The 27,508-nt window shown below is 39.6% G+C and overlaps 1 protein-coding gene across 1 annotated transcript in view; it reads left to right on the top strand.

Annotated features, from left to right (window-relative positions):
- The window catches only part of LOC115221204, a 38,900-nt gene extending 12,962 nt beyond the window's left edge, over positions 1 to 25,938 (top strand). The window contains exon 2 of the mRNA XM_029791365.1: positions 25,702 to 25,938. Within this exon, the coding sequence (XP_029647225.1) occupies positions 25,702 to 25,938 (237 nt within the window). The remainder of the gene's footprint in view (positions 1 to 25,701) is intronic.
- The last annotated feature ends 1,570 nt before the right edge of the window (positions 25,939 to 27,508 follow it).

Here is a 27,508-nt window from a genome sequence, read left to right as displayed (position 1 = left end):
AACTGTAAGAATTTCCGACTTATCCATCTCTAAACAAAAATAGCAAAAAACGATTTATAAATACTTTATAAAGTGCAAAATGAGCAGCTGTCAAATTTTCCCATATACCTTACTACAAATTTCATACTCAACGACCTAATTATATATGGATATATATATATATATATATTATATATATATATTATATATATATATATATATATATATATTATATATATATATATATATATATACACATATACATATATATATATACATGTATATGTGTATATATATATGAGTGTGTATGTATATATATAAATATATATATGAAAGAAGGTTTGAAAATGCAATTTTAAAAGATGTTTATTTACTTTTGTGTTAGTTACTGGTTGTCACAAAATATTACAATATACATATACATTCCTTGATAATAAGGACATGTTAAGAACAGCTTACAAGGGAATTATTGGGCACAAAAGATTACAACATATATATACGTTCTCAAGAAAATGTTAAAGATAGTTTCCAGAAGGAATTATTAAAAAGTTCAGTGGAATATTGGTATTGTATCTGTATATATATACACACAGAGAATATTATAAGATCAAAAAAGTTTACATTTTAGTAGTGGTAGCTTAAACTGACCTGGTTCACCATGATCTTGTAAAAGACTGAGTCTTTGTATCCCCACCATTGCTTGACAACCGATGTTGCCGTGTTTACATTCCTTAAATTTAGTGGTTAAGCAAAGGACATTGATAGAATAAGTACTAGGCTTACAAAGAATAAATCCTAGGGTTGATTTGTTCAACTAAAGGCGGTGCTCCAGCATGGCCACACTCATGACTGAAACAAGTAAAACAATAAAAAAACTATTCCATTTGAATCCCAAGCAGTGCTGGGTATCTCTGCTAGCATAGTATAATCATAGACATCCCTGCAAAAGTTGGAGTAATCAATGCTGGTATGCCTTTGGTCATAGGTCTACTTGGTCACTGCTGACCTGGGGGTAAACAACAATAATTTACATCAATCATTATCTGAATTGCCTCAAGGTATTAATTCTAACTTCTTACATCCTAAGTTCAAATCCTATCGAAAACAACTTTGTCTTTCATTCTTCTAGGGTCATTAAATAAAGTCCCAGTCAAATGAAATCATTAAAGTACTAAAGTAATATTTGTTCTGGCATTTTGTGTTCTTAGTTCAAATCCTGCCACAGCTTATTTGGGTTACTGATTTAATTCATTGTCTGGTTTAATACCACTGTCTGATCCTTTGGTGCCTGTTACTGGAATCCACTCTATTGCAAGCATTCAAGCTAAGTCACCAGTTTGAGGATATCTTTCTCCATCTTTCCCACCAGTCGTAGAGGTTCTATAAACTATCATGCATACTTTTCTTCCTTCCTGACTAGGTGATGAAAAATCATTTCTCAATCTCTTATGCTGACTGACCCTTGCAAACTCTTCCTCACTTTTAGCCTCAATTTCTCTTCAGACACCAAGTCTATCTATACTATAAGGACTGTCATCTCTCAAAATACCAACACCAAACCACCACAGGGCTCCGTCACTACCAAGCCTTTCTTTGTTCTGGGCCCTCAACTCCTGATGGAGTCAGATCAGCACTGCCACATAATGATATATCTTGGGTATTGTTAGACTTGACAGAATCTATCCTTTTCCAGATTTGACCAGTCAGGAAAGACAGAAAAAGAGAGGGAGAAAGGAAGAAGTAACTCTAGAACTGGATAGATGCTTTATTTCATCAGCCTCCAAAAGACAAAAAGTGAATGAAATTTGAAAGTGAATGAAATTTGAACTAAAACATATACTGCAAAGCAATCTATCCAATGCTTTAACAATTCTACCTATACATCTTCTAGGCATTCAGATTAGTTGACTGATTAAACTGAAGCCAATTCTACACTGACTTCTCATGATACAATTGGTTTTCCCCTTTCAAACAATTCAAAACAGCTTTTCATGTTATATTAAATATTATTTCACAAATTGTTTTAATCTCCTCACTGAATTTCAGAGTTGTCCCCCTTCATATTTAAAATTGAAAAATTAAAAAAATTTTTTAACTTTTTATTCTATTTGAACAAATTTGAAAAACATTACACCATAAAATTAAGTTTCCCTATCTTTATTGCAATAGTAATCATAATTAATTGGAATATTTTGTTGACTACATTAACAGCACTCACCCAGTTATTGTATTTTAAGCAGATGGCATCCCTAGGCAGTTTTCCTCATTCATTATCTTAAATATTTGTTTTTCCATATATCTCACTCTACCACATTTCTAACTTAGCAAGACCCATGCAGCTTAAAAGTGTCTGGGCTGCAGCTGTTCAAGCAAATTATACAGCCTCTGACACCCGAAGGAAGTTATCCACAGCCATCAACTAGGAGGTATCCACAGCCATCAACTTCAGATGAAACGAAATTCATGCAAGATGACCATCAGAAGAATAAAGGATATTTTTCTGCAACATTTAGTCAGTAGGATCCACTTCTCCATAACTACAGACATGTATTCTGATTTCTTGTCAAATGAAATTATCCCATCAAAATTAGCTGGTTCTGCCTAATCATCACTTCTCTCAACAGTCATTTGACCTGCAAGAAATCACATCACAACACTTCTTCAAATCACACTTTACTATCTTTCAAAATATGGAAGGACTATTTTAGATTATGTCATCCCAGATATACTATGCCTGAATAAAAAAATAGATGATAGGATGCTTGTGACTGAAATTTTTTTATGACAGATTTGCCTTGAAATGATTTGGGTTTAAACATCATCATCAGCAACAACAGTTATACAGTTATTTCTCTTGCAGATACAATTTTTACATTAGCTTGCATTTTTTTGTTTGCTTCTAACTCTACTTGGCACATTCAAAATCCCATCATCTGAAAACTCATTCTCTAGCTCTCTAATTCCAAAAGACACACTTTGCATCTGAACAATGTATACAATAAGCTCATGATTATTGCTATTATTGAATGAGAGAGCAGCACACATCATCGAAGTGATGCTGGGGTTCAAATATAGACACCTCCCCACAAATTCTAGGCCTTGTGGCTATACCTTAATATATTATTAAGGTAGCAAGCTGGCAGAATTATTAGCACATTAGACAAAATGCTAAGCAGCATTTTTTCCATATTTTTACATTGAGTTCAAATACCATTGAGGTCAACTTTACTTTTCCTCCTTTTGCAGTTAGAGATAAAGTATCAGTCAAGTACCAGAATCAATGTAATTGACTACCATCACCACCCACAAATTGTGCCAAAATTAGAAACAAATGTTATGATTATTATTATTCTTTATATTGATAGGTTCTAATATCAATACTTGGTGACTATCCTGAAAGGTTTTAGGCCTGTCTTTAAAGGCTAAATTGTTGCAATATACAGTGACATTTGCTCCCAGAAATGGGATGAGAATGAATTATTATTGAAGAGTCAGGCAGATGTGGCGAATACTTCCATTGCCTCTGTCATCCACTATTACCTTGCCATTGTGCCTGGCTCCACTTCATGGTTAACAAAAATGGAGTGCATACTCTTCTTTCTGTGCAGTAGACATGTCTCACCCACTGGTCAGCTAATCCCTTTGTTTTTGGCATCCACTTCATCGAGGACTGGGCATGCTGTGGTTGAAGATATGCAGACATGCACTGAAGCTATGACATCACCAGCATTTCCTTGATGGTGAGCAGGTGTGGTCACAACTTGTTAGATGTGCTTTTCTGCTACTCTTTCACAGAGCTGCTGTCTTGGATCAAACATAGACCAAGGCAGGGTGTCTGGCACCTTGAGTGCCATCAGGCACTTACAGCCCTCTACCAGCTAAGGAATGCAATTGATGGAGGTTCCACTGTGGCATTCTATAGAGGCTTAGTTGGTGGGGTGGGGTGGGGGTAAGAGTGATAACATTCTCAGAGAAACTCTGGGTATTGATGAAACATCAGCTGGCTAGTTTTTTCCAGAGGATTTTCAGGCCAGGGTTCAGGGATAATTTCCAGAAATTCCTAGCCATAGTGGCATTGTTGGTTGAGGGTAAACTCTACAGTTATAGTAGTACCATCAGTCACACATGTCTGAGATATGTGCAGAGCAACAAAACCATCCTGTATGAGCTTGTAGCAGTGATTTGCAACTTTTATTGAAGCCACCACTACTGCAACTGCTACTAGTTAGAATAACACAATCATAATAACTATTGCTACTAGTTAGACTAACAAAATCACAACTAGCAGTGTTACTGCTGCTACCACTAATAGCTACTCCTGTGCTGCTGCTACAATTAACAACCACTCCTGCTACTGCTGCTACTACTTTAGCACAGCAGCAATCAGAAGGAAATGAAATTTTAGCGCTATGTGATTTTTTATAAGTTGTGAATTTCCAGAACTGATATCATAAAAGATTAATTTAATTTAATTTATTTCAGTTTATTTTCTTTTTATATCTCAGAATGACTAAATTGTCTTTTTAAGTGACTGAAACCAGTAGCATATTTTGATAAAATGTAAATGATTTCTTTCTTTTATCCATGAAAAAGTTCTCAAAACTTTTTTCTTCTTTTGGTTTTTAATGTGTGTGTGTGTGTATTTATTTTAATTTATATGTCTTAGATTGTTTTTGATTCAGTTGGTTTATATATTATACCAGTGTGAACCTAGTTTATAGAGCACTCTAGTGGCTTCCTGCATTAAGATACATTCCAGATGTATTTTGACAAATAATTATATAAATAGCGCTGAGTTCTTGTTGACACACTCTGAATGGATATTCTATACTTAAATATGGAAATTTGAATTCTGAGAAGTTTAACTGAATTTTGACACTTCAAAACATATGGCTTTGTTGTCATGAATGTATATAATCTAGGTAAATTTGAATTTCTTTAATATGTTTCTGTATAGTTACAGTTTTGGTTCTGTCTTTATAAATACAGTTTATAGAAATAAAATTTATGCTTTTGTATAATATATGTTTATTTTACTATATATACTTTATTGTATTCAAGGAAGGTTATTATACAAATAATAAATGCACCGCTGGTACTATTTCACTTCTTTTATTATTATTAGTCAATTAGTTGACTATTTAACCAGTTGATTATTTGATTAAACATTCAGTCAGTCTGCTTTTGATCTGTTTGCCTTTTAGTTTACAGGTTCTACATTTATATGGATTTGAGCCAGAAGATTGCACCAAACTTTGCTATCTGCTTTGGCATGGTTTCTACAGCTTGATGCCCTTCCTAGCTCCAACCACTTTACAGAGTGTACTGGGCGCTTTGTATACAGTACCAGTCACAGTAAGGCTATCAAGTAACTTAAAGGACAAGACCTCTCAACTGGAGGAAGCAGTGCTGAGGGACAGAAAAAGGTGACTTGCATTGGAGGTGAAACATGACTACCTCAAGTGGGGGGGAGAAAGAGAGAGAGAGAGAAGATAGTGAAGATGTGACAAAGAGGGAACATGGATCGTACACCCAAGTTACAAGAAGATGTATACAGTGAAGTAAACTGAGGATTGAAGCAGGTAAGAGGGTGGATGGGTGAGTTCACAAGATTGTGAAAGGAGAGTGGGGAGAGTGTAATGAGTGAGCACAGGTGGAGGGAAATGGTTATTAAGAGGCTGTGCTGTGAAGTAACACTGAAACCAATATATGTATACCAACTAATAGGTTGATAATTTTTTTTCCTTCTGGTGGTGGATGGTAGATGCAGTCTAACACGTTTGCCATAGCATCTGATTTGAAGATATGTGGATCAGTGTTTACAGTATTCAGCTTACAATTGTAAGGTCATGAGTTCAATTCCCAATGTGCATGTGTCCTTGAGTAGGATACTTTATTTCACATTGCCTCTGTTCACTTGGCTGGCAAAAAGGATAGTAGCTCTATTTCAAAGGGCCAGCTTCACCACATTCTGCATCAAGCTGAATCTCCCAGAGAGTTACACTAATGGTTTGCATGTTTGTGGAGAGCTCGGCAACTTGCACATTAATTTCACAAGCAGGTTGTTTTGTTGATCAGAATATATGAATTACATCATGTTTATTGACCAACTCACCTTTCACAGAATCTACATCATACACATATGAACGTACATGAAAACACACACATACATGCACACACACAAGCTTACTCAAAGAATCCACACTATGCCACACAAGTGTGCATCTGCACACCAAACAAATTAGCATGTGCACACATGCATGCATGTGTACATACATATACATATGTGCACTTACACACACATACCCACTTGTAAACACACCCTCTCACTTTCTCCCTCACACACATTTTCACTAAAATCCCACATCACACACCCCTTCAGGTAGGTAGTCCTGCTTGATCTGTAGAAAAGGTGTAGATAAAATGTAAGATGTATCCAGTGTAAGCTATGGACACATAAGAGGTGCAGCAACATCAAAGGAAGATAGCTTTCATGTGCAGCAGATGCATAGGAGCAATAAACACCGCAGATGCTCAGAAAACAGATTCCATCACATGCCAAGGGGAGAAACTAGAAGTAGTTGATAGCTTCCACTACTTAGGTGACCAAGTCTGTAGTGGGGGTGGATTCTCAGAGAGTGTTACCACCAGAATAAGAACAACCTGGGTAAAGTTCAGAAAGCTTCTACCCCTACTGGCAACAAAGGGCCTCTCGCTCAGAGTGAAAGGTAGATTGTATGATGCATGTGTGTAAATTGCCATGCTTCACGGCAGTGAAACATGGGCTGTGACTGCTGAGGGCATGCTTAGGCTCGAAAGAAATGAAGCTAGCATGATCTGCTGGATGTGTAATGTCAGTGTGCACACACGACAGAGTGTAAGCAACCTGAGAGAAATGTTAGACATAAGCAGCATTGGATGTGGCGTGCAAGAGAGACATTTGCACTGGTATGGTCATGTACTACGGATGGATGAGGAGAGATGTGTGAAGAAGTACCACTCCCAAACAGTTGAAGGAATTTGGGGTAGAGGTAGACCCAGGAAGACAATTGGTTACAGGAAGACAATTGGTGAAGCATGACCTTCAAACGTTGAGCCTCACAGAGGCAACGACAAAAGACTGAGACCATTGGAGACATGCTGTGACTGCGAAGACCCGGCAAATAAAGTAATTTCACAGCTGTAACCTACACCATTGTTGCATAACCAGCTCTAACCCGCTCAAAAGTATCTTGGATCATAGGGCAACATGCTGTACTAGAGTGATATTCTGTGCTTGTAGAAAACAATTGAGTCAAGTACATCAAAGTCAAAATCAAATGGAAATTGTAGTTGTAATTCCTGTGCCGGTGGCATGTAAAAAGCACCAACTGATTGTGGCCATTGCCAGCCTCCTCTGGCCTCTGTGCTGGTGGCACATAAAAAGCACCCACTACACTCATGGAGTGGTTGGTGTTAGGAAGGGCATCCAGCTGTAGAAACTCTGTCAGATCAGACTGGAGCCTGGCACAGCCTCCTGGCTTCCCAGACCCCAGTCGAACTGTCCAACCCATGCCAACATGGAAAACGGACGTTAAACGATGATGATGATGATGATAAAACCTGTAAACTAGGAAGCAAACAAACCTGAAGCAGACATAGGGCAGAGAGGGCATGTCATTGATGAGGTTGCAAATGGTGATGAAAGGACTTTGACAAATCTAACTGAATGCTTGTTTGACTAAGTGATCAAGCAAACCTTTCAATTTTTTCATTTAACTAATAATGATAATGGTTTCAAATTTTGGCACGAGGCCAGCAATTTTGGGGCAGAGGCTAAGTCTATTAGAACCCCAGTGCTTGACTGGTACTTATTTTATTGACCCCGAAAGGATGAAAGGCAAAGTCAATCTCAGTGGAATTTGAATTCAGAATGTAAAGATGAATGAAATGTTGCTAAGCATTTTGCCCAGCATGCTGACAATTCTGCTAGATCACTGCCTTGACTAATAATAATGTTAATGAATGTGAAATAAAACCAGAATATATGTTTATTATTGGCATAATGACCTTCCCCAAATACAAAAAAATCTGATCCAACATATGGTTTTGCACCAAGAATCTTGCAAACCAACTACAAAAGCTTAATGAAGACCTTTTTGAAGACCTTTTTGATTCAGTTAGTCCATATATATCATATAGTTCAAATTTACAGAAAACAACAGACGAAGACAGGTGAAGAAACAACAAGCAGGTGTATTAGTTTCACGCACAGAAAGAATGGAAAAGTTTTTGATGTTCTGAGCCTATGCTCTTCAACAGAAAGGATTAAGAGGGGAAAAAATGGAGTGAGAATGAAAAAACCCAAGAGAAAAGAAATGTGTTGGGACCAATAGTTCAGCATGATGAAAAAAAAATATCATATCATATATTCACTCACTCATTTTACCCCTGTTTTACATGCTATTGTGGGTTAGATGATTATGTTATGGAAGTATTGTCTTACAGCTGTCACTAGCCTTGTTTATTGAGTAAGAGATGTTTTATTTCAGATGGTTTAGAAAATACGAAAAGAACGCATTATTTGTTGACAGGAAATATGAAAATATATTTTCACTTTTATGTTGCAAAATTTGTAGAAAAGAGTGCAAATGTAGACAAACACAGATATACACATTTTTGCACACATACATACACACACATACGTATGTATGTATATGTATGTACAATAGTCTTCTTTCTTTTTCCACTCACTGATCCAGAGCTATCTTAGCAGTATTATAGGCACCCAGGCAAACCAGTACACTAGGCCCAATAGTATTTTGACAAGATCAGGAATGAAGAGATCCTATGGTGTGCTGGCCTACCTCCTATGATGGAAATCCTCATTGATAGAAACTTATGTTGGTTGGGTCACATGCACAGGATGGACAACAATAAACTCACCAGAGAAATCATTTACTACCAACAATGCAAAGGGAAAAGAAACCATGGGAAACCTAGACTGAGATTCAAAGATATTGCAGAAAGGGATATGAAGTAGAAAGGAATTGATCATCGTAAGTGGCAAAAATAAGCAAAAAATTGACCAGAATACAAAAAGCTTATCAAGACATGCCAAAGCCATGAACAGTCATAGTTACAACGACTGGCTGCAGATAATATTGCCAGCAAGCCACAGTATACATAGATTAGAATTGGGCTCCTAGGCCTGTGGGGTACCTGGGCAACTGCCCAGAGTGCCCATGCCTGAAGATGGCACTGACTAAATCCACCCACGTTGTTAGGGTGTTGGGTTTTTGATAATATGGTTATGGGTTCAATTCCAAGACCAAGCAGATGTTGAGTAAGGCACCTTTTTTCTTTTTTTTGCTTTTCTACTCAGCTGAAATGTGAACCAGCTGAGCAGTGGTGAAGCCAGCTGAATATGGTAGATGCTACCAAATCTTATTTATTTGTGAGAGATGACTAAAGTTAACTCTCACATTACACACTTAAGGTGATGAAAATAATATTAAATGAGCTTCTATCGTAATAATAACTAAAAAGGTTTCCATAGATCAAGATCTTTCGAAAAACCTTTACTCTTACATACATCATGTTGCAACTACCTAAACTACCAAACTATCAGTTTCATCATTCCATAATATGGATTGGAATCTAAGGTAAGGTGGGAAGCTTTTCTTAGCTGTAAGCCATATGAGACATTGGTCCTGCATAAACAAAGCCATACCACAAAAAGAGAAATTTAAGGAATATTGCATGTTATATAAAAAAATTTTATTAGCAACAGAAGCAGTATTAATACCAAGAGGTAATATTGATCCCTACTTAAATGTTGAGGTTCTGTTAGAACAAACTATACTGTGGTAGATACAATGAGAAAAACTCTCATATTGGCTTTTGGTGCAAAATACACTTGGTCAAACATCCATCATTGACAAGGCCAAGGAAGGTCGAAATCACATGATCTGGTGGCCTCGGCACTTGAAGTGGTGGGGATTTGTCTCCCTACCAGCAATATAAACAAGAGTGCATTTTGCACCAAAAGCCAATATGAGAGTTTCTCTCAGGGTATCTACCACTGTATATTTTGTTTTAATAGAAAATCCACGTTTAAGTGAGGATTAATATTACCTCTCTGTACATACTATGTTTTCATTGATTAATAATTCAGTGAATTCCTAGCTTCATTGATTCTTGAGCCAATAAGGGAATCACTTAAACTGCCTGAAATAGTAACCAATTGTCCCTCAGATTACACCCTAGTGAGAGACATATTGAATACACTGATTGAAAGAAAAGATGGGATGTCCATCACTTGAATGTTTCTTATTGTAAGTCTGTCTGCTCAGGCAGGGCCAAACTGTGGTTAGACAATAACTGCCAACAAACTAAAAACACCACCACCACCACCAAACCAACCAAACAACCAGCCAACCAACCAAACAACCAGCCAACCAACAAACCAACCAACCAACCAACCATCCAACCAACCAGCCAACCAACCAACAAACCAACCAAACAACCAGCCAGCCAACCAACCAACCAAACAACCAACCAACCAACCAACCAACCAGCCAACCAACCAACCAACCAACCAACCAACCAGCTAACCAACCAACCAGCCAACCAACCAACAAGCCAGCCAACCAGCCAGCCAGCCAACAAACCAACCAACACTTAGGCTCTATCCATTTACTAATATAAACAACAACTAGCCACCTGTTAGCAACAATTAACAAAGCTATTTTACAACCACCAACTCCTCCCCCACCTCCAATTCCCCTCTTCCTTTTCTCCCCCACCGGCTATCGCTTTTCCATCTTTTCTTTTTTCTTCTTTAGCAATGCCTGAAGCAACTTTTACAATTCAGTAACTTTTTATAACCATCAGCAAAAGGATTAACCCAAATTACATCCAACCATCATTTTATACAAACATACATACATACATGAATCCACACACGCACGCATACACACGCACGCACACACACACACACACACACACACACACACGCACACACACACACACACACACACACACACACACACACACACACGCACACGAATTGTAAAATGTTGCTTTGGGCATTGCTAAGGAAGGGGAAAGAAAGAGAAAAAGTTTGATTTTCTTTTTCTTCTTTGATTTGATTTGATTTATATTTCATTTTATTTTACAGTGACTGCACGAGTTAACAATCAGTCAAAATAGCCTAGAAACCTAGAAATTAATTAAACACACCAAACGATGAGAATAACACGTCTGTAATAAATTAATCCCTGGAAAATAAAAAAAGAGAAAAAGAAGTTAAAAAAACAAAAAACATAATAAATATTATCAAATATTTTCCTCATCAAGATGAAGAAAGTGCTTGGTAATTACTATTGCCTATAGCTGGCAGAAAAACTAAATCTCAAATTAAAAACTACTGCATCATATTTAGAAAAATGACATCAGTTGTTTGTTGATGTTGTTGTTGATGTTATGTTATAATTTATTCATTTTTTCTTTCCTTCTCCCCCACCCTCTACTCTTCTTTCATTAAATCTGTTTTTTTTTCATACTTCTTTTTCTGACTTACTGTATTTCCTTCATTTTCATTTTATGTTTCTCTGTTAAGAAATCAGAAGCAAAAAAGTAATAATAGTAGTGGTAGTGGTGGTGGCAGCAGCAGCAGTAGCAGCAGCAGCAGCAGCAGCAGCAGTAGTAGTAGTAGTAGTAGTAGTAGTAGTAGTAGTAGTAGTGGTGGTGGTAGTGGCGGCGGTGGTGGTGGTGGTAGTGGTAGTAGTAGTAGTAGTAGTAGTGGTAGTAAGGGACAAAGAAAAAAGAAAAAAGAAGGGCAAAGTTAAAATGATCCCCTTATGCATACCCCCCAACGAAATTTAATCCTGTAATAATCATGTTACTGCTGCTGCTAGTGCTGCTGCTGCTGAAAGGATTTTGTCTATTTCTGTTATTTCAAATAATTATTAACATTCTTTTGGGTATATATCCTGGAAATTATATGTTTGCTTTGCTTTTTTTATAAAGTGAGCAGTATAGTAGTAGAGGAGAAGAAAGAAAAAGTAGAAGAAATAGCAGCTACATCCCTCAGATCACATTCTCCTGTCTGAAATATATTGGACAATGCAATACCTGATATACAAAAGGATGGGAAGGTCATGGCTAGAACGCTTTTTATCATAGACCTACTCAGTCAGGTCTGTACATATACAAAGCAACAAAAGCAATGACAATGGGAAAGGCTCACAGGTTGCTACAACTCCAGTTTAGCTAAACACAGATTGATTGATACTTCTGAACATGAAAACTTATGCAATTGGCTTACTACACTGCATTAGAATGAAAGAGGAATAGAAAGATTTATCGTTTTGTTTTGGCTTTACATCTTGTATGTGTGTGTTAGGTGGAGTTGTACACATTGAAAAAATTGAAAGAAAAACTGCAACTACTAATTTATCTATAAATCTCCTTACGTACATATATGTGCGTCTCTACCTTTCTCCCTCACTCTCTGTATACTTATGTATGTATGTATGTATGTATGTATGTATGTATGTCTGGGTGTGGCTGTGTGGTAAGAATGTTTTCATTCGGTTTCCTTGTATGTCTCCACTGTCCTGTTTTTGTTCCCAACTTTGACCCTCCATAAATCTTAAATTTCATTTTAGAATTTATGGGAGCAACTAAATGTCTTTGAAGATTAATATTGTTGTTGAATGCTTGAAATGAGAAGTAGATAGACAGCTGACAACTGATGAAGGGTCCTTTCTCTGTGTTTACTTGTCCTGTATTCCATTTTTCTTATTGTTTATGTATTAAACTTGTTTGTTTACATATTTCATGTTATTTGCACCATTGGTGACATCCTGTACCCATATATGCATATATATATATATATATATATATTTACATATATATATATATAATATATATATATATATATATATATATATATATAATGATAAATCTCAGAGCGAGTTATAAACAGTAGCAGTAACACATCGTGACGCATATTTGCCATTTGAATATGGCTAACCCCTAAGGGTGGATGCTACTGTAGTTTGTAGCCCCAGGAAGATATCTCCTCCAGCTGGCTATAGACACACTATCTGTGTCCTCTCAGTATTTGTGAAGGGGAGTCATCCTCCCCGTCTTCAACTCATGATACACACGGACCGGAGTTTCAAGGTGTTTACCTTTCATCAGCGTATGACAATCATGGTTGTCGACGAATTTCTTTATTACGATTATAAAATCATTACATACATACAAAAAACAGTTAAGTGGTTTGATTAAAAATTTTCAATAACATTTGGATTATTCATTATACAAAATTTGTATTTAAATTGTCCTTTGCATGACCAATAGAACATTACAACATTGCATTAACTTGCGATCTTACCGATATTTTAAACCTCGGCAATCCATAAGGCCCCGCAGCTTTTCTTTCCTCCCCTCCCTCCATAGTTAAGCTGGGTTTCTGACACCCACCTTTTTTGCCACTTCCTTCCATCTTTTTTCATACACACCTCGTGGTAAGATCTTCTTTTCCAGCCCCATTTTGCTCTTCAGATGATATCTGAAGTAAGTGAGCAAGCCGGGGCCTGAGACAAAGGATCCTATTGCGACTCCTTCCATTCTTGTACGCCACATGCATTCTTTTACTACTGCAACCGTGCAGTGAAAACATGCCTCACCTTCCTTCGAGAGTCCAGTTGGCGGTATCATCTTAATCATAGACTCAGCCGACAGCTGTACTCGTCCCAGATGCGATAACACGTGTTCTGCGTAACTTATCAAGTCTGACAACTTCCGACAGTGTACAAAAGCGTGCTGGACGGTTTTATCGTCCAACCCGCATCTTGGACACGTCAGTGGCACTGAAATTCCGTGCCGCGATAACTTCTCGTGAACAGGTAAAGCATTCCTATAACACTGCCAGGCCAGGGATCTTTGGAAATTATCCAAATACCCCATCCTGAAAGTCTTTTTAAACAGGTTGGTAAGCTGGTCTTCGTCAAACCCCAGAGCCCCTCCTAGGACGTCGTCGTTCTTTGCCTCTACCAGCCTGCTATAAAATACCGAGGTGGTATTTCCGCAGCCGGCCTTGCCCGCCTTGTGGATCAGCGTGAGTGCCTGTCAGCACTCCTTTTGCCATAAAGTCAGATTCCGTCTTTTGATGCGACCGGGTTTAAAATTCACTAAGGAAGCCGGTCTCGGGAAAAATTCCCCTGCCAGCGGACTCCACACCTTATCACCCTCCAGGTGGTGCCTGAGATGCTTCAGCCTCAACGCATGCCTGCGCATCATCAACCAAGGCATTCCTAACCCACCCTTTAACGGTTCCTGGCAGCAAACGGAGTGCCTCACAAGTGGCTTTCCTCCCTTCCACAAAAAGCGGAAAAGGATTCGCTCCAACTTGCTAAGCCATGAATCGGGGCAAGGGACAACGGTCAGGCGGTAAGTGATTACAGATGCAATGAACATCTGCACCACCTCCGCCCTTCCTTTCAAGGACAGAAACCTTCTGGACCAGGTCCGTACTATGGCCTCCACCTTGCCCGTCACCTCACTCCAATTCCTCTCCGTTTGGGAGTCTGACCCAAACCAAACTCCTAGCAACTTAACAGGACCATCCGTCCAGTGTCCCACGACACTGGACGATATCGACTTGCTCCTCCAGGTGCCGAGGCGCAAGCCAACCGACTTGTCCTTGTTAACCCTTGCTCCTGCCACCGCCTCGTATCCTCTGATAGCCTCTTCTACACAAGGTAGCTGGGCCTCATTGGACACGATGAGGGTGACGTCATCTGCATAAGCAGTAACCGTCCTCCCACCTCCGATCTCATCTGGGTTACTTCCCAGCCTCTCGGACTTTCGCAGCAATGGCTCGAGAGCCAACACGTACAAAAGTGGTGACAAGGGGCACCCTTGACGAACTGAACATTCGATCGAAAACGGTTCCGTTAGGTAACCGTTTATCTGGACGGTGGACTTGATGCCGCTATACATAGCGGAGATCCACCCGCGAAATTCAGGGCCCAGTCCAGCCACTTCGAGGACCGTCGCCAGGTACTTATGGTCTACCCTATCAAACGCTTTACTTTGGTCTAAATGGACCATTACCCCGCCCTTGCCGGTTAATTTACCCACCCTATCTAAGGTGTAGCATATAAGGTGAAGATTGTCCTGGATCGACCTGCCTGGAATTGCACATGTCTGTGCTTTCCCTACAAGTTTCTCCACGACAATCGTCAACCTTTTTGCCAACACTTTGGCCAAAATCTTTAATTGTACATTAAGTAGAGTTATGGGCCTGTAATTACTAATGTTATCCCCCTTGCTCGGGTCTTTCTGGATTAGCATCACCACTCCCCAGCTTACAGAACTGGGAATTCTCCCATTCTGCTGCCAGTTCGTGTAGACGCCTGCCAATATTCCCCCGAACAAGTCCGGCATACTTTGGTAAAACTCGTAGGGCAGACCATCCAACCCCGGCGACTTCTCCCCGGCGCATCCGGCCAGTATCCCCTCTATCTCCGCGGGAGTGATCGCTTCTTCACAGCACTCCACCTCACGCCCTGAGAGCTGCGGTCCGCCAGCTAGGAAGTCCTTTAAGGCCCTCCCCCGCTCTGGCGCCACACCACCCCCGAACGCGCGGGCGAAATGCTGGTGAAGAAACTTTTGCATCTCCTCCTGTCCATAGATCTTTTGTCCCTGTTCGTCACTTAAAGACTTGATTGAAGCTTTGTTACCTCTCTGACTCTCCACTCGACGGGCCCATCCAGCAACGTTAATACCTTCTCATTTCCCAGCGCGTAGCTTAGCTCTAACTCTGCAACCTTCGTGTTTGGAGTTAAGGTGACGGTACAATACCGTCCTTGCCGCCATCACTCCGGATGCAGAGCCAGCTTCCATTGCCTCGTTTAGATTCTTAACTAAATCGTCCTCTATCCTAGACCTATCTAACCTTAGATGATTGCTAAATCTAATGGACTCTGAACGAATGGCTCTTTTGAGGGAGTGCCACCATCTATTGTTAATGATGGTGCCACACAATGCCCTCTGTACTAACACCTTAATCCGGGTATGGAAGTCTTCACAATTCAAAATAGACTTGTTCAGCTTCCAGTACCCCGGTCCCTGTCTATGGCACTTATCTAATTGCACCCTACAAGTCACAAATTTGTGATCCGTGTAAGGCACAATGTGAAACTGTGGACAACTAAACGTATCCTTATCTCTTTTCTTAACGAATATCCTATCTATATACGATCTGTGTGAGCCGTCGTTGTTACTCCACATCCACTGTGGAATGCTCGGCTCATCCAGTCGATAACGGTCCACTAGATCAAAGCTCTCTAGTAGACCCTTGAGGCTAGGGTTCCCCTTCCTATTGGTTGAGCCAACACTGTTGACCCGTGCTTCAAGGACAGTGTTAAAGTCCCCTACTAAGACTACCGTTTTCGACGTCGCTAAAAAGGGCTCCAGATTCCGAAAAAAACCCGCCTGCCTACACTCATTCGGAGCGTAGACAGCTACCAACCTGAAGGACTGTTTACTTACGTGGGTCACATCCAGAACGACCAGCCTGCCTTCTGGGTCCAGAAAGACAGTACTTACCTGCAAGTCCAAGCTCTTCCTGATAAGGACTGCCACGCCTCTTCCTCTTCCTCAGCTAGGAGAAATAAATTTCTCGAAACCATTTAGAAGAGGCGAGAATGCTTGGGCCCCATTCATCTTGGACTCGGTTACAATAGCTACGTCCACTCCATGTGTCGTGAGGTCGTTCAGAAAACAAATTTGTTTCCATTTCGACCCCATTCCACGCACATTCACACAACCCAGCTTTGCCATTGTCGGTGAGAGAAAAAATAAACAAACTTACGGTTGAGACAGGGAGCATGACAGTTTAAATCTGCCTGCTTCCCCTTCTTCCTCCCTTGTGGTCATAGCTGCAGGGCTCTTAACCGGCGTTGCCATCGGGCTCTGGGTAGGTGTGGTTGCCGGGGTTATAATAAGTTTACCCTCCAGTATTTCTTTCGTTACATCTCTTATAAGATTATTCTTTAAATGTTCTTGTAGTGTTTTTTCCTTCCACTCGTCTTCCTTTATTTTTGCGAAGCGAGTGGTTGATTTTGTGTCTGTAGACTTACTGAATAGTTTAAATTTTGAAAATTTGAAATACTTGTACACCCTATCGTTCTTCTCGTCAAATGCTATAATCTTATCATTTTTTTTTAACAATTTTTTCAAATCTTGTTTTATGGGGAGGGGCTTGGCGAACTGTGTTCCAATGAATACAGTGCCGTGGGGGTAGGGCTGGGGAATTTGTTTTATATGTATCTCTGCGGTGTTTGCTGATTTTTTCTTTGTTTGGGGAGGGGAGTCCAGGGTGTTATGTTTTTTTTCTTTTGTGTGTCACCTGTGTATATTCCATCTGTTCATTTTTATCTTCCGTTTCGGTTCCTTTCCTTGTCGCAGTCTTGGGTTCTTTTCCCGCCTTTTCTTTTTCAGTGTTTGAAGCACTTTGAGGAGGGGCTTCATTGATTTTCTTTTTTTTTAAGCAGTTTGAGCGAACGTGACCCTTTTCGCCACATTTGAAGCACCTAGGTCTGTGCCCCTCCACCGACACTCTCATTGAGGTTCCCTCCTCATTAAATACCCTATCGGGTAAGTTTTCTAGTATCTTATTTTCTGCTTGAACGAGGAGTTCTAGCGTTTGTCCTTTCCAGTGCACCTCCTCTTTCCTTCTCATCTGCAGAATTGAAACTTCCCACTCTACGTTGTGCAGGACTGCCACTGCTACCCACATTATATCATACCCTCTCGGTATATCCTCTACATGTAGTTTGGCTGATCTTTTCCCCATATACGAAGGTAGCAACATGATATCCTCACTTTTCAAGGTCATTGATGACACCTCTCTTGCCACATCAGCCGAGTCGAAATGTGCTTCAACGGTAGCGCTGCAAGCACCTCGAACAACGTGGCGAATTTTGTCCCACACCGGGGACAAGCACTTTTCTACTATCTCGTTCTTGACATCCATAATTTTTTTTTCTTTGTTGCTATAAACTTTGTATACAACTGTCTTTGCCTTTATTTTCTGTATCTTCGCTTGCGGCGGTACCAGTTTAATTTCATTTCCTTCCGTTTTTACCAAGTTCCGGTATTCGAATAACTGTTCAATCTTAAATTCTACATCCGTTACGGTTCCGCCCACTGTGGCCGAAAAAGACTGTTTTTTGACTTCGGTCTCCTTTTGTTCACCTTTTCCCATCACGGGAAAGTCACTCCTTGACGCCAAGTCGAAATCCATTTCTCAAAATTATGAGAACAAATGTTTCAAAAAAATTAAAGGTAATGACAATGTTTAAACACAGAATTTTCTGCCCCTTAGGGCGAAAATTACTGTTACACAATGGACAACTGTTCAATTCACGAGTAACACAAACAACGACGAACAAAAAATACGAACTCACTCAACAAAAAAGCAGCAAAATTCTCAAAACGCAGATGAAAGAGGGGTCCCTAGACGAATAACAATCATAGTTGTCGGCGAGAATTAGATCTCCTTCACAAATACTTATACTTTTTCCAGCGTCCACTGTCGCTGATATTGAAAAAGTGAAATCAAACAATGATAAATCTCAGAGCGAGTTATAAACAGTAGCAGTAGCACATCGTGATGCTTATTTGCCATTTGAATATGGCTAACCCCTAAGGGTGGATGCTACTGTAGTTTGTAGCCCCAGGAAGATATCTCCTCCAGCTGGCTATAGACACACTATCTGTGTCCTCTCAGTATTTGTGAAGGGGAGTCATCCTTCAACTTCATCCTCTTCATCCTCCCCATCTTTTTCAATATCAGTGTCAATCGACACTAGAAAAAGTATATGTATTTGTGAAGGGAGCTGACTTCTCGTCGACAACCATGATTGTCACACGCTGATGAAAAGTAAACACCTTGAAACTCAGGTCCGTGTGTATCATGAGTTGAAGACGGGGAGGATGACTCCCCTTCACAAACACTGAGAGGACACAGATAATGTGTCTATAGCCAGCTGGAGGAGATATCTTCCTGGGGCTACAAACTACAGTAGCATCCACCCTTAGGGGTTAGCCATATTCAAATGGCAAATATGCGTCACGATATATATATATATATATATATATATATATATATATATATATTCCCTTCACTAAATATATATATATATATATATATATATGTGTGTGTATATTATTTATTATTTAATTGCATGCGATGCATCCATTTTCAAGTAAGTTTACCTTCACCTTTTTGATGCGACTCTACTCTATACTGTTTTCTTTCTCCATCCTTCTCTAATTCCTTTTTTCTCCCCCTCCCTCCTTCAATGTTTTGTATCTGTCTCTCTCTCTCCTCCTCTTTCTTTCTCTCTCTCTCTCTCTCTCTCTCTTTAACTCATTTGTTTACGTATTTCATGTTATTTGCACAGTTGGTGATGTCCTGTACCATATATGCATATATATATATATATGTTATTTATTATTTTTTAATCACCTTATTTTGAAATTGTATGGATAATACCATACTAAATTCTGGTACCTCAACTTATGTACCATATTCATCTGAATGTTATTTATTACATACTAGCAGTATAGCCTTTATTTCAAACCAAACTAAGTAGCATCAACGTCAAATTTGAGCGAAATCCATTGAAATTGGTAAACTTTTGGTTGAAAGTAAGTTGCAGACAATTTGATTGGGAAATCCCATAAGGAATCGGTTTATCGATTTTTTTCCACTCGATTGTTTTTTTGTTTTTTTTATTTTCGTTTTTGAAGAACTTAAGATCCCATGAGTCCAAAGTAATGCTGGCATCAAGTTTGAACGAAATACATCAAAATTGGTAAAAGTTATGGTTGAAAATGTGGTGTAGCCAATTTTAGTGGGAAATCCTATAAGGAATGGGTTTATCAATTTTTTTATCCTGATTAAATTGAAAACCCCATAAGGAAATAGTTTATTGATTTTTCACCCCAAATAGGACTTAACTGACCACAACATTGCTAATTCAAAAACGTCTATATTTATACTTTAAAGTTGGTTTTCATACCCAAACCAGTTCTGCAGAATCAGTGTCGTGATGGGAGTGCATGGGTTGGGAGTTTGATTGGCAGAGGTGATCAGGTTGCATATGCCAGCCCTTTTGAAAACACCACCCCCATCATGTAACCCCCTTTGCCCATGGGTTGGGAACCCTTCCAGCAAAGAAAATAAAATACCCAAAAGGGCCCCCGATCTTCTGTGTGAGAAGCGGTTATGTTCAGATCACAACTAAGTATATATATATATATAAGGGCAACACACACACACACAAACATATACGTACATACACCTATTGCATACATGTATTTTGTACACCCTTGCCCCTGCCCCTGCCCCTGTCCCACCACCACCTCCTGCCTGAGTAATACCATCAATTGAGGCACATTTGGCACCTGAACGTAAGTTCTGTAAGAGGAGTAGAGAGGCATACCTTCTCCTGCAGAGATGTAAGAGTCAGATCTCTCCTTTCGAAAACATGAACAGTTTCGAAACATTGTTAAGAAAATAATAGCTGATCATTTGCGAAGGAGTGTGTCTACAGTCAACACTTAGGATTTTTACTCTCGTAACTTCTGCTCTCTCCCATGTTCACGCACGACCAGCTATATGTCACTATGAGTTGAGCAACGGATTCAGCTAATTTGGAAATTAGTTGTGAAGAAACGGAGAATATTGTTTATATTGTGTGTGTATATATATATATATATATATATATATATATATGTGTGTGTATATTATTTATTATTTAATTGCATGCGATGCATCCATTTTCAAGTAAGTTTACCTTCACCTTTTTGATGCGACTCTACTCTATACTGTTTTCTTTCTCCATCCTTCTCTAATTCCTTTTTTCTCCCCCTCCCTCCTTCAATGTTTTGTATCTGTCTCTCTCTCTCCTCCTCTTTCTTTCTCTCTCTCTCTCTCTCTCTCTCTTTAACTCATTTGTTTACGTATTTCATGTTATTTGCACAGTTGGTGATGTCCTGTACCCATATATGCATATATATATATATATATGTTATTTATTATTTTTTAATCACCTTATTTTGAAATTGTATGGATAATACCATACTAAATTCTGGTACCTCAACTTATGTACCATATTCATCTGAATGTTATTTATTACATACTAGCAGTATAGCCTTTATTTCAAACCAAACTAAGTAGCATCAACGTCAAATTTGAGCGAAATCCATTGAAATTGGTAAACTTTTGGTTGAAAGTAAGTTGCAGACAATTTGATTGGGAAATCCCATAAGGAATCGGTTTATCGATTTTTTTCCACTCGATTGTTTTTTTGTTTTTTTTATTTTCGTTTTTGAAGAACTTAAGATCCCATGAGTCCAAAGTAATGCTGGCATCAAGTTTGAACGAAATACATCAAAATTGGTAAAAGTTATGGTTGAAAATGTGGTGTAGCCAATTTTAGTGGGAAATCCTATAAGGAATGGGTTTATCAATTTTTTTATCCTGATTAAATTGAAAACCCCATAAGGAAATAGTTTATTGATTTTTCACCCCAAATAGGACTTAACTGACCACAACATTGCTAATTCAAAAACGTCTATATTTATACTTTAAAGTTGGTTTTCATACCCAAACCAGTTCTGCAGAATCAGTGTCGTGATGGGAGTGCATGGGTTGGGAGTTTGATTGGCAGAGGTGATCAGGTTGCATATGCCAGCCCTTTTGAAAACACCACCCCCATCATGTAACCCCCTTTGCCCATGGGTTGGGAACCCTTCCAGCAAAGAAAATAAAATACCCAAAAGGGCCCCCGATCTTCTGTGTGAGAAGCGGTTATGTTCAGATCACAACTAAGTATATATATATATATAAGGGCAACACACACACACACACAAACATATACGTACATACACCTATTGCATACATGTATTTTGTACACCCTTGCCCCTGCCCCTGCCCCTGTCCCACCACCACCTCCTGCCTGAGTAATACCATCAATTGAGGCACATTTGGCACCTGAACGTAAGTTCTGTAAGAGGAGTAGAGAGGCATACCTTCTCCTGCAGAGATGTAAGAGTCAGATCTCTCCTTTCGAAAACATGAACAGTTTCGAAACATTGTTAAGAAAATAATAGCTGATCATTTGCGAAGGAGTGTGTCTACAGTCAACACTTAGGATTTTTACTCTCGTAACTTCTGCTCTCTCCCATGTTCACGCACGACCAGCTATATGTCACTATGAGTTGAGCAACGGATTCAGCTAATTTGGAAATTAGTTGTGAAGAAACGGAGAATATTGTTTATATTGTGTGTGTATATATATATATATATATATATATATATATATATCATCATCATCATCATCATCTTTTAACATCCGCTCTCCATGCTAGCATAGGTTGGACGATCTTGACTGAGGGCTGGTGAAGCAGACGGCCGCACCAAGCACCAATCTTGATCTGGCAGAGTTTCTACAGCTGGATGCCCTTCCTAATGCCAACCACTCTGAGAATGTAGTGGGTGCTTTTTACGTACCACTGACATGGGTTCAGTCAGGCGGTACTGGCAATGACCTCGCTCGAATCTTTTTACACATGCCACCGGCACAGGTGCCAGTAAGGCAACGTTGGTAATGATACCACTTGAATGGTGCCCTTTTACGTGCCACTGGCACAGAGCCAGTTGGCTGCTCTGGCAACGATCATGCTCGGATGGTGCTCTTTGCACCCCACTAGCACGAATGCTAGTTGTCGAATTTGATTTTGATTTCACTTGCCTCAAGCGAAGTTTAGTGACCAAAGAAGGAAAAGGTAGGCATAAGTGGGCTGGTTACACTCCTGGCATAGGCCACAGGTTATGGTGTCATTTCATTGGCCACAGGTTATGGTCTCATTTGGCTTGCCAGGACTTCTCAAGCACAACGTATTTCCAAAAGTCTCAGTCGCTAGTCATTTCCTTGGTGAGGCCTAATGTTTGAAGGTCGTGCTTCACCACTTCATCTCAGGTCTTCCTGGGTCTACCTCTTCCACAGGTTCCCTCAACCGCTAGGGTATGGCACTTTTTCACACAGCTATCCTCATCCATTCTCACCACATGACCATACCAGTGCAGTCATCTCTCTTGCACACCACATCTAATGCTTCTTAGGTTTAAAATTTCTCTCAAGGTACTTACACTCTGTCAAGTATGCACACTGACATTACATATACATCGGATCATACTGGCTTCATTCCTTGCGAGCTTGTGCATGTCCTCAGCAGTCACAGCCCATGTTTCACTGCAATGTAGCATGGCTGTTCGTACACAAGTGTCATACAGTCTACCTTTTACTCTGAGTGAGAGACCCTTTGTTACCAGTAGAGATAAGAACTCTCTGAACTTTGCCCAGTCTATTCTTATTCTAGCAGCTACACTTTCAGTGCACCCTCCACCGCTACTGACATGGTCATCTAGGTAATGGAAGCTATCAACTACTAGTTTTTCTCCCTGGACAGTGGCGGAAATTGGTCTCTGCACATTTGCAGTGTTTATTGCTCCTGAGCATCTGCCACATACAAAAACTATCTTCCAAGTTAGCCTCCCTTTGATAATACTGCACCTCTTATGTGTCCATAGCTTACACTGGGTACATCTTATAGCGTTTCTACCTATGCCTCTACTACAGATCGAATAGGGCCATCTACCTGAAGGGATTTGTGGTTTGCCTGCCTTCCTACTTATTAGGACTTTGGTTTTAGCTAGGTTGACTCTAAGGCCCTTCGATTCTAATCCTTGTTTCCACACTTAAAACTTCTCCTCTAGTTCTGATAGTGACTCAGCAATTAGAGTAAGGTCATCAGCATAGAGGAGCTCCCAGGGATATCCTGTCTTGAATTCCTCTGTTATTGCCTGGAGGACTATGATAAATAGGAGGGGACTGAGGACTGAACCTTGGTGGCCCCCTATCTCTACCCTGAATTCTTCAGTGTACTTGTTGCCAACCCTCACCTTACTTACAGCGTCCCTGTACATGGCTTGTAGAGCTCTTACTAACCATTCATCTATCCCTAGTTTCCTCATTGACCACCAAATAAGGGATCAGGGGACCCTGTCAAAGGCTTTCTCCGTGTCAACAAAAGCCAGGTACAGGGGCTTATCGTTGGCTAGGTATTTCTCCTGCAGCTGTCTTACCAGAAATATGGCATCAGTGGTGCTTTTCCCTGGCACAAAACCAAACTGCATCTCATCCAAGCTGGCTATCTCCTTAATCAGTTGGGCTATGACCCTCTCCATAACCTTCATTACTTGATCCAACAGATTGATACCTCTGTAATTATTTGTATCTAAAGCATCACCTTTACCTTTGTAGCAGTTGACTATTATGTTGCTACACCAGTCATTGGGTATGCCTCCTTTGTGTATCACCTGGTTAACTATATGGGTGACTAGGCTATAGCCGACACTGCCAGATATTTTGAGCATCTCTGCTGTAATTCCTGATGGGCCTGGGGCTTTCCCTGTCTTCATGCTTCTAATTGCCTTATCTACCAAGGTACTGTCAACTTGGATAGCTGGTTCCTCTGTTGGGTCGACATTCGGCAGACTCTCTTTCTCCCATTCATTTTCTTCATTCAGCAACCTTTCACAATGGCGTCTCCAAACCTCTCTCTTTGCATCCTCATTTAGTGCAAGTGAACCATCATCCATGCGAACACATTTCTCTCCTACCACATCACGATTCTCTCTCACACACTGTCTTGCAATACGAAATACCTCAAATCTTTGGTCCTCACGGCGCAGAACATTGGCAAATTTTTTCTTATCTGTGTGTGACTGAAGCCATTCACACATACATACATACATAACAACCCCTGTCTGTCTGTTTTTGTCTGTCAATCACTCACTAAAAAGATGAAATTTTAAAAATCTGTTATTTCTCTCTCTCACTTTACACCATCACTATTTGTAAATGATGGTGTATTTCTCAGGCTTGAAAATTGTTAGAAGTTATGGTTCAAAATTATTTTTACCACTATTCACTGGTGCTTCAGGGTAAAATAATTTGATGAAAATACAGCTAGGATCATGACGAATGTCCTCCTAAAATTTGAGCGACATGCATGCTAATTTGTGGATGTGCATAAATTACATTCACGTACACACACACATCCTGCCTTTTATATATACATATATATGTATATATATATATATATGACAGAGGTGGTATTAAAAAGTTCCCGGACTATTTCAGTAGTGTGCCAAGAGATGACAGCACATGATTGCTGGCAGTGATCTTCATGAGGCAGTATGCCAAGTGACATCACTGAGTTTACTTTGCAAGCCGTGAAATTTGTGTTTTTGTGTATGCTGTAGTCTGTGATTTCATCATGGACAGGAAGTTGGATCAAAGCCAACATGAAATTTTGTGTTAAACTTGGAAAGTCTGCTACAGAGACATTGAGCATGCTTTGGCAAACTTATAGTGAGGCATTCAGTCAAATGCTTCTTTTGAGTGGCATGGGTGCTTCAAAAGTGGAAGAATGTCCCTGGAAGATTATGAGCAATCTGGAAGACCTGCCGCAAGTGTCATCCTCAGAAATGTGGAGGAAATTCATCAGCTTGTGCATAAGCATTGTCAGAGAACAATCAACGAAATTGCTGATGTTGTTGGTCTATCAAATGGATCCATGCAGGCAATCCTAACATCTGAATTGAACATGTGGCATGTCTCTGCCAAGTTTGTCCCCCACCTGCTGACCACTGAGCAGAAAGTACATAGTGTTGAAGACTGTCAAGATCTCTGTCAACGTGCATCTGATGACCCATCCTTCATGTTAAAGATCAGCACCAGTGATGAGAGTTGGGTCTATGGATATGACCCTGAGATGAAGCAGCAGTTGACACAATGGAAGAGCCTTTCATCTCCATGACCAAAGATGGCTCAACAGAGCTGCAGCTCAATCAAGAGCATGCTCATTGTGGGACTGGAGTATTGCAGTGCAAGGTGACTATTTCGAAGGAGGAGATGTTAAAACTTAGGTAAGGAAGTTATTTTTGATTAAACATAAATATATATATGTATGTATGTGTATATATATAGATATAAAATATAAAGATAAGATCTATATAAGATTTTATTGAGTAGCCAGCATGTAAACCAATTAAGGAAAAAAAATTAACACAAGGTATCTAATTTTTTCCTTTATATATAAAATACATTATAATATTAAGGGCTATTACTGTGCGTAAAAGCCACATGGTTTAATGGGACTCTAAAGTCAAACTCCTTCAATAAATATACACATGCACCAACATCAGGAGAATGAAAACTGGGAGAAATTCTTTGAATAAAAAAAAGTTTAGTCGTATACCACTTATTATTTTGATTAGATACACATGGCAAGATGAACTAGGCAGAGATCCCTTTAAATTAGATTTATAAGTGTAAACATTTGTATATACTGTATTGAATGCATTGTATTTGTTCGGTATGTACAGATGTTTATATATATATTTTTCCTGGTTATGTTCGTACTGATGATTGGAGAACATGGTAATATATGGTGACCATGAAATCATTATTGTTTACACACAGTAATAGCCCTTGATATTATAATATATATATATATGCATGCATGGCTGTGTGGTAAGAAGCTTACTTCTCAACCACATGGTTGCAGGTTCAGTTCCACTGCATGGCACCTTGTGCAAGTGTCTTCTACTATAGCTTGAGAGTGGATTTGGTAGATGGAAACTGAAAGAAGCCTGTCGTGTGTGTGTGTGTGTGTGTGTGTGTGTGTGTGTTTAATATTTAGAAATGAGGCTTGATATAATATTGCAATAAGTCAGAGAACAGTTGCTATGTGTATGCATGCATATATATTCTGGGCTTTGCAAAAGTCCAGTTACACTCAGTTTTGATCTTTCAAGAGGTTAATGTATGTAATAGAAAAAGTGCCATCAAATATACTTAAAGTTCAACTTTCCCAACACATATCATTAAAACATCTTTTCCATTGTGTGCAGGGGTAGTGGGATGGAAGCGAAAAGAATCAGGAAATCTGCTCTCCTGCGTGCAGGTCACAACAAGTCTGACATCATCAAGTAGCTCAATGTCTGCTGAATGACTGTCCACAGAGTCATGGACAGGCTCAACCAGGGAAGGCCTTAATGATTGACCTCGATCAGGTAGCCCTCAAGTTGTCAGCTGTTTGGCTGTGAGAAAGGCTTTTGAAAGTGATCTGAAATTCAAAATGTCTGCACTTGCAAAGAACATCATCTCAGTGGCCACAGTGTCCAGGACCGTCAAGGAGGAGAATGGCAAGAGCTTGAGATGCATGAAAAAGTCTCTGCTCATCGACCATATGCAAGAACAACGTTGGGAGCACTGTCAACGCCTTCTCAATGATTTGAAGTGTCATGGCAACTGAATTCTCATTTTTTCTGATACAAATCTTTCCTGATCAATCCAGTCATCAACATGCAGAATGACCGTGTGGT

Source organism: Octopus sinensis, linkage group LG18 (assembly GCF_006345805.1).
Source record: "Octopus sinensis linkage group LG18, ASM634580v1, whole genome shotgun sequence".
Classification (NCBI taxonomy): Eukaryota; Metazoa; Mollusca; class Cephalopoda; order Octopoda; family Octopodidae; genus Octopus; species Octopus sinensis.
The sequence above is the reverse complement of the archived record's forward strand: the minus strand, read 5'-3'. Positions and strand labels throughout refer to the sequence as shown.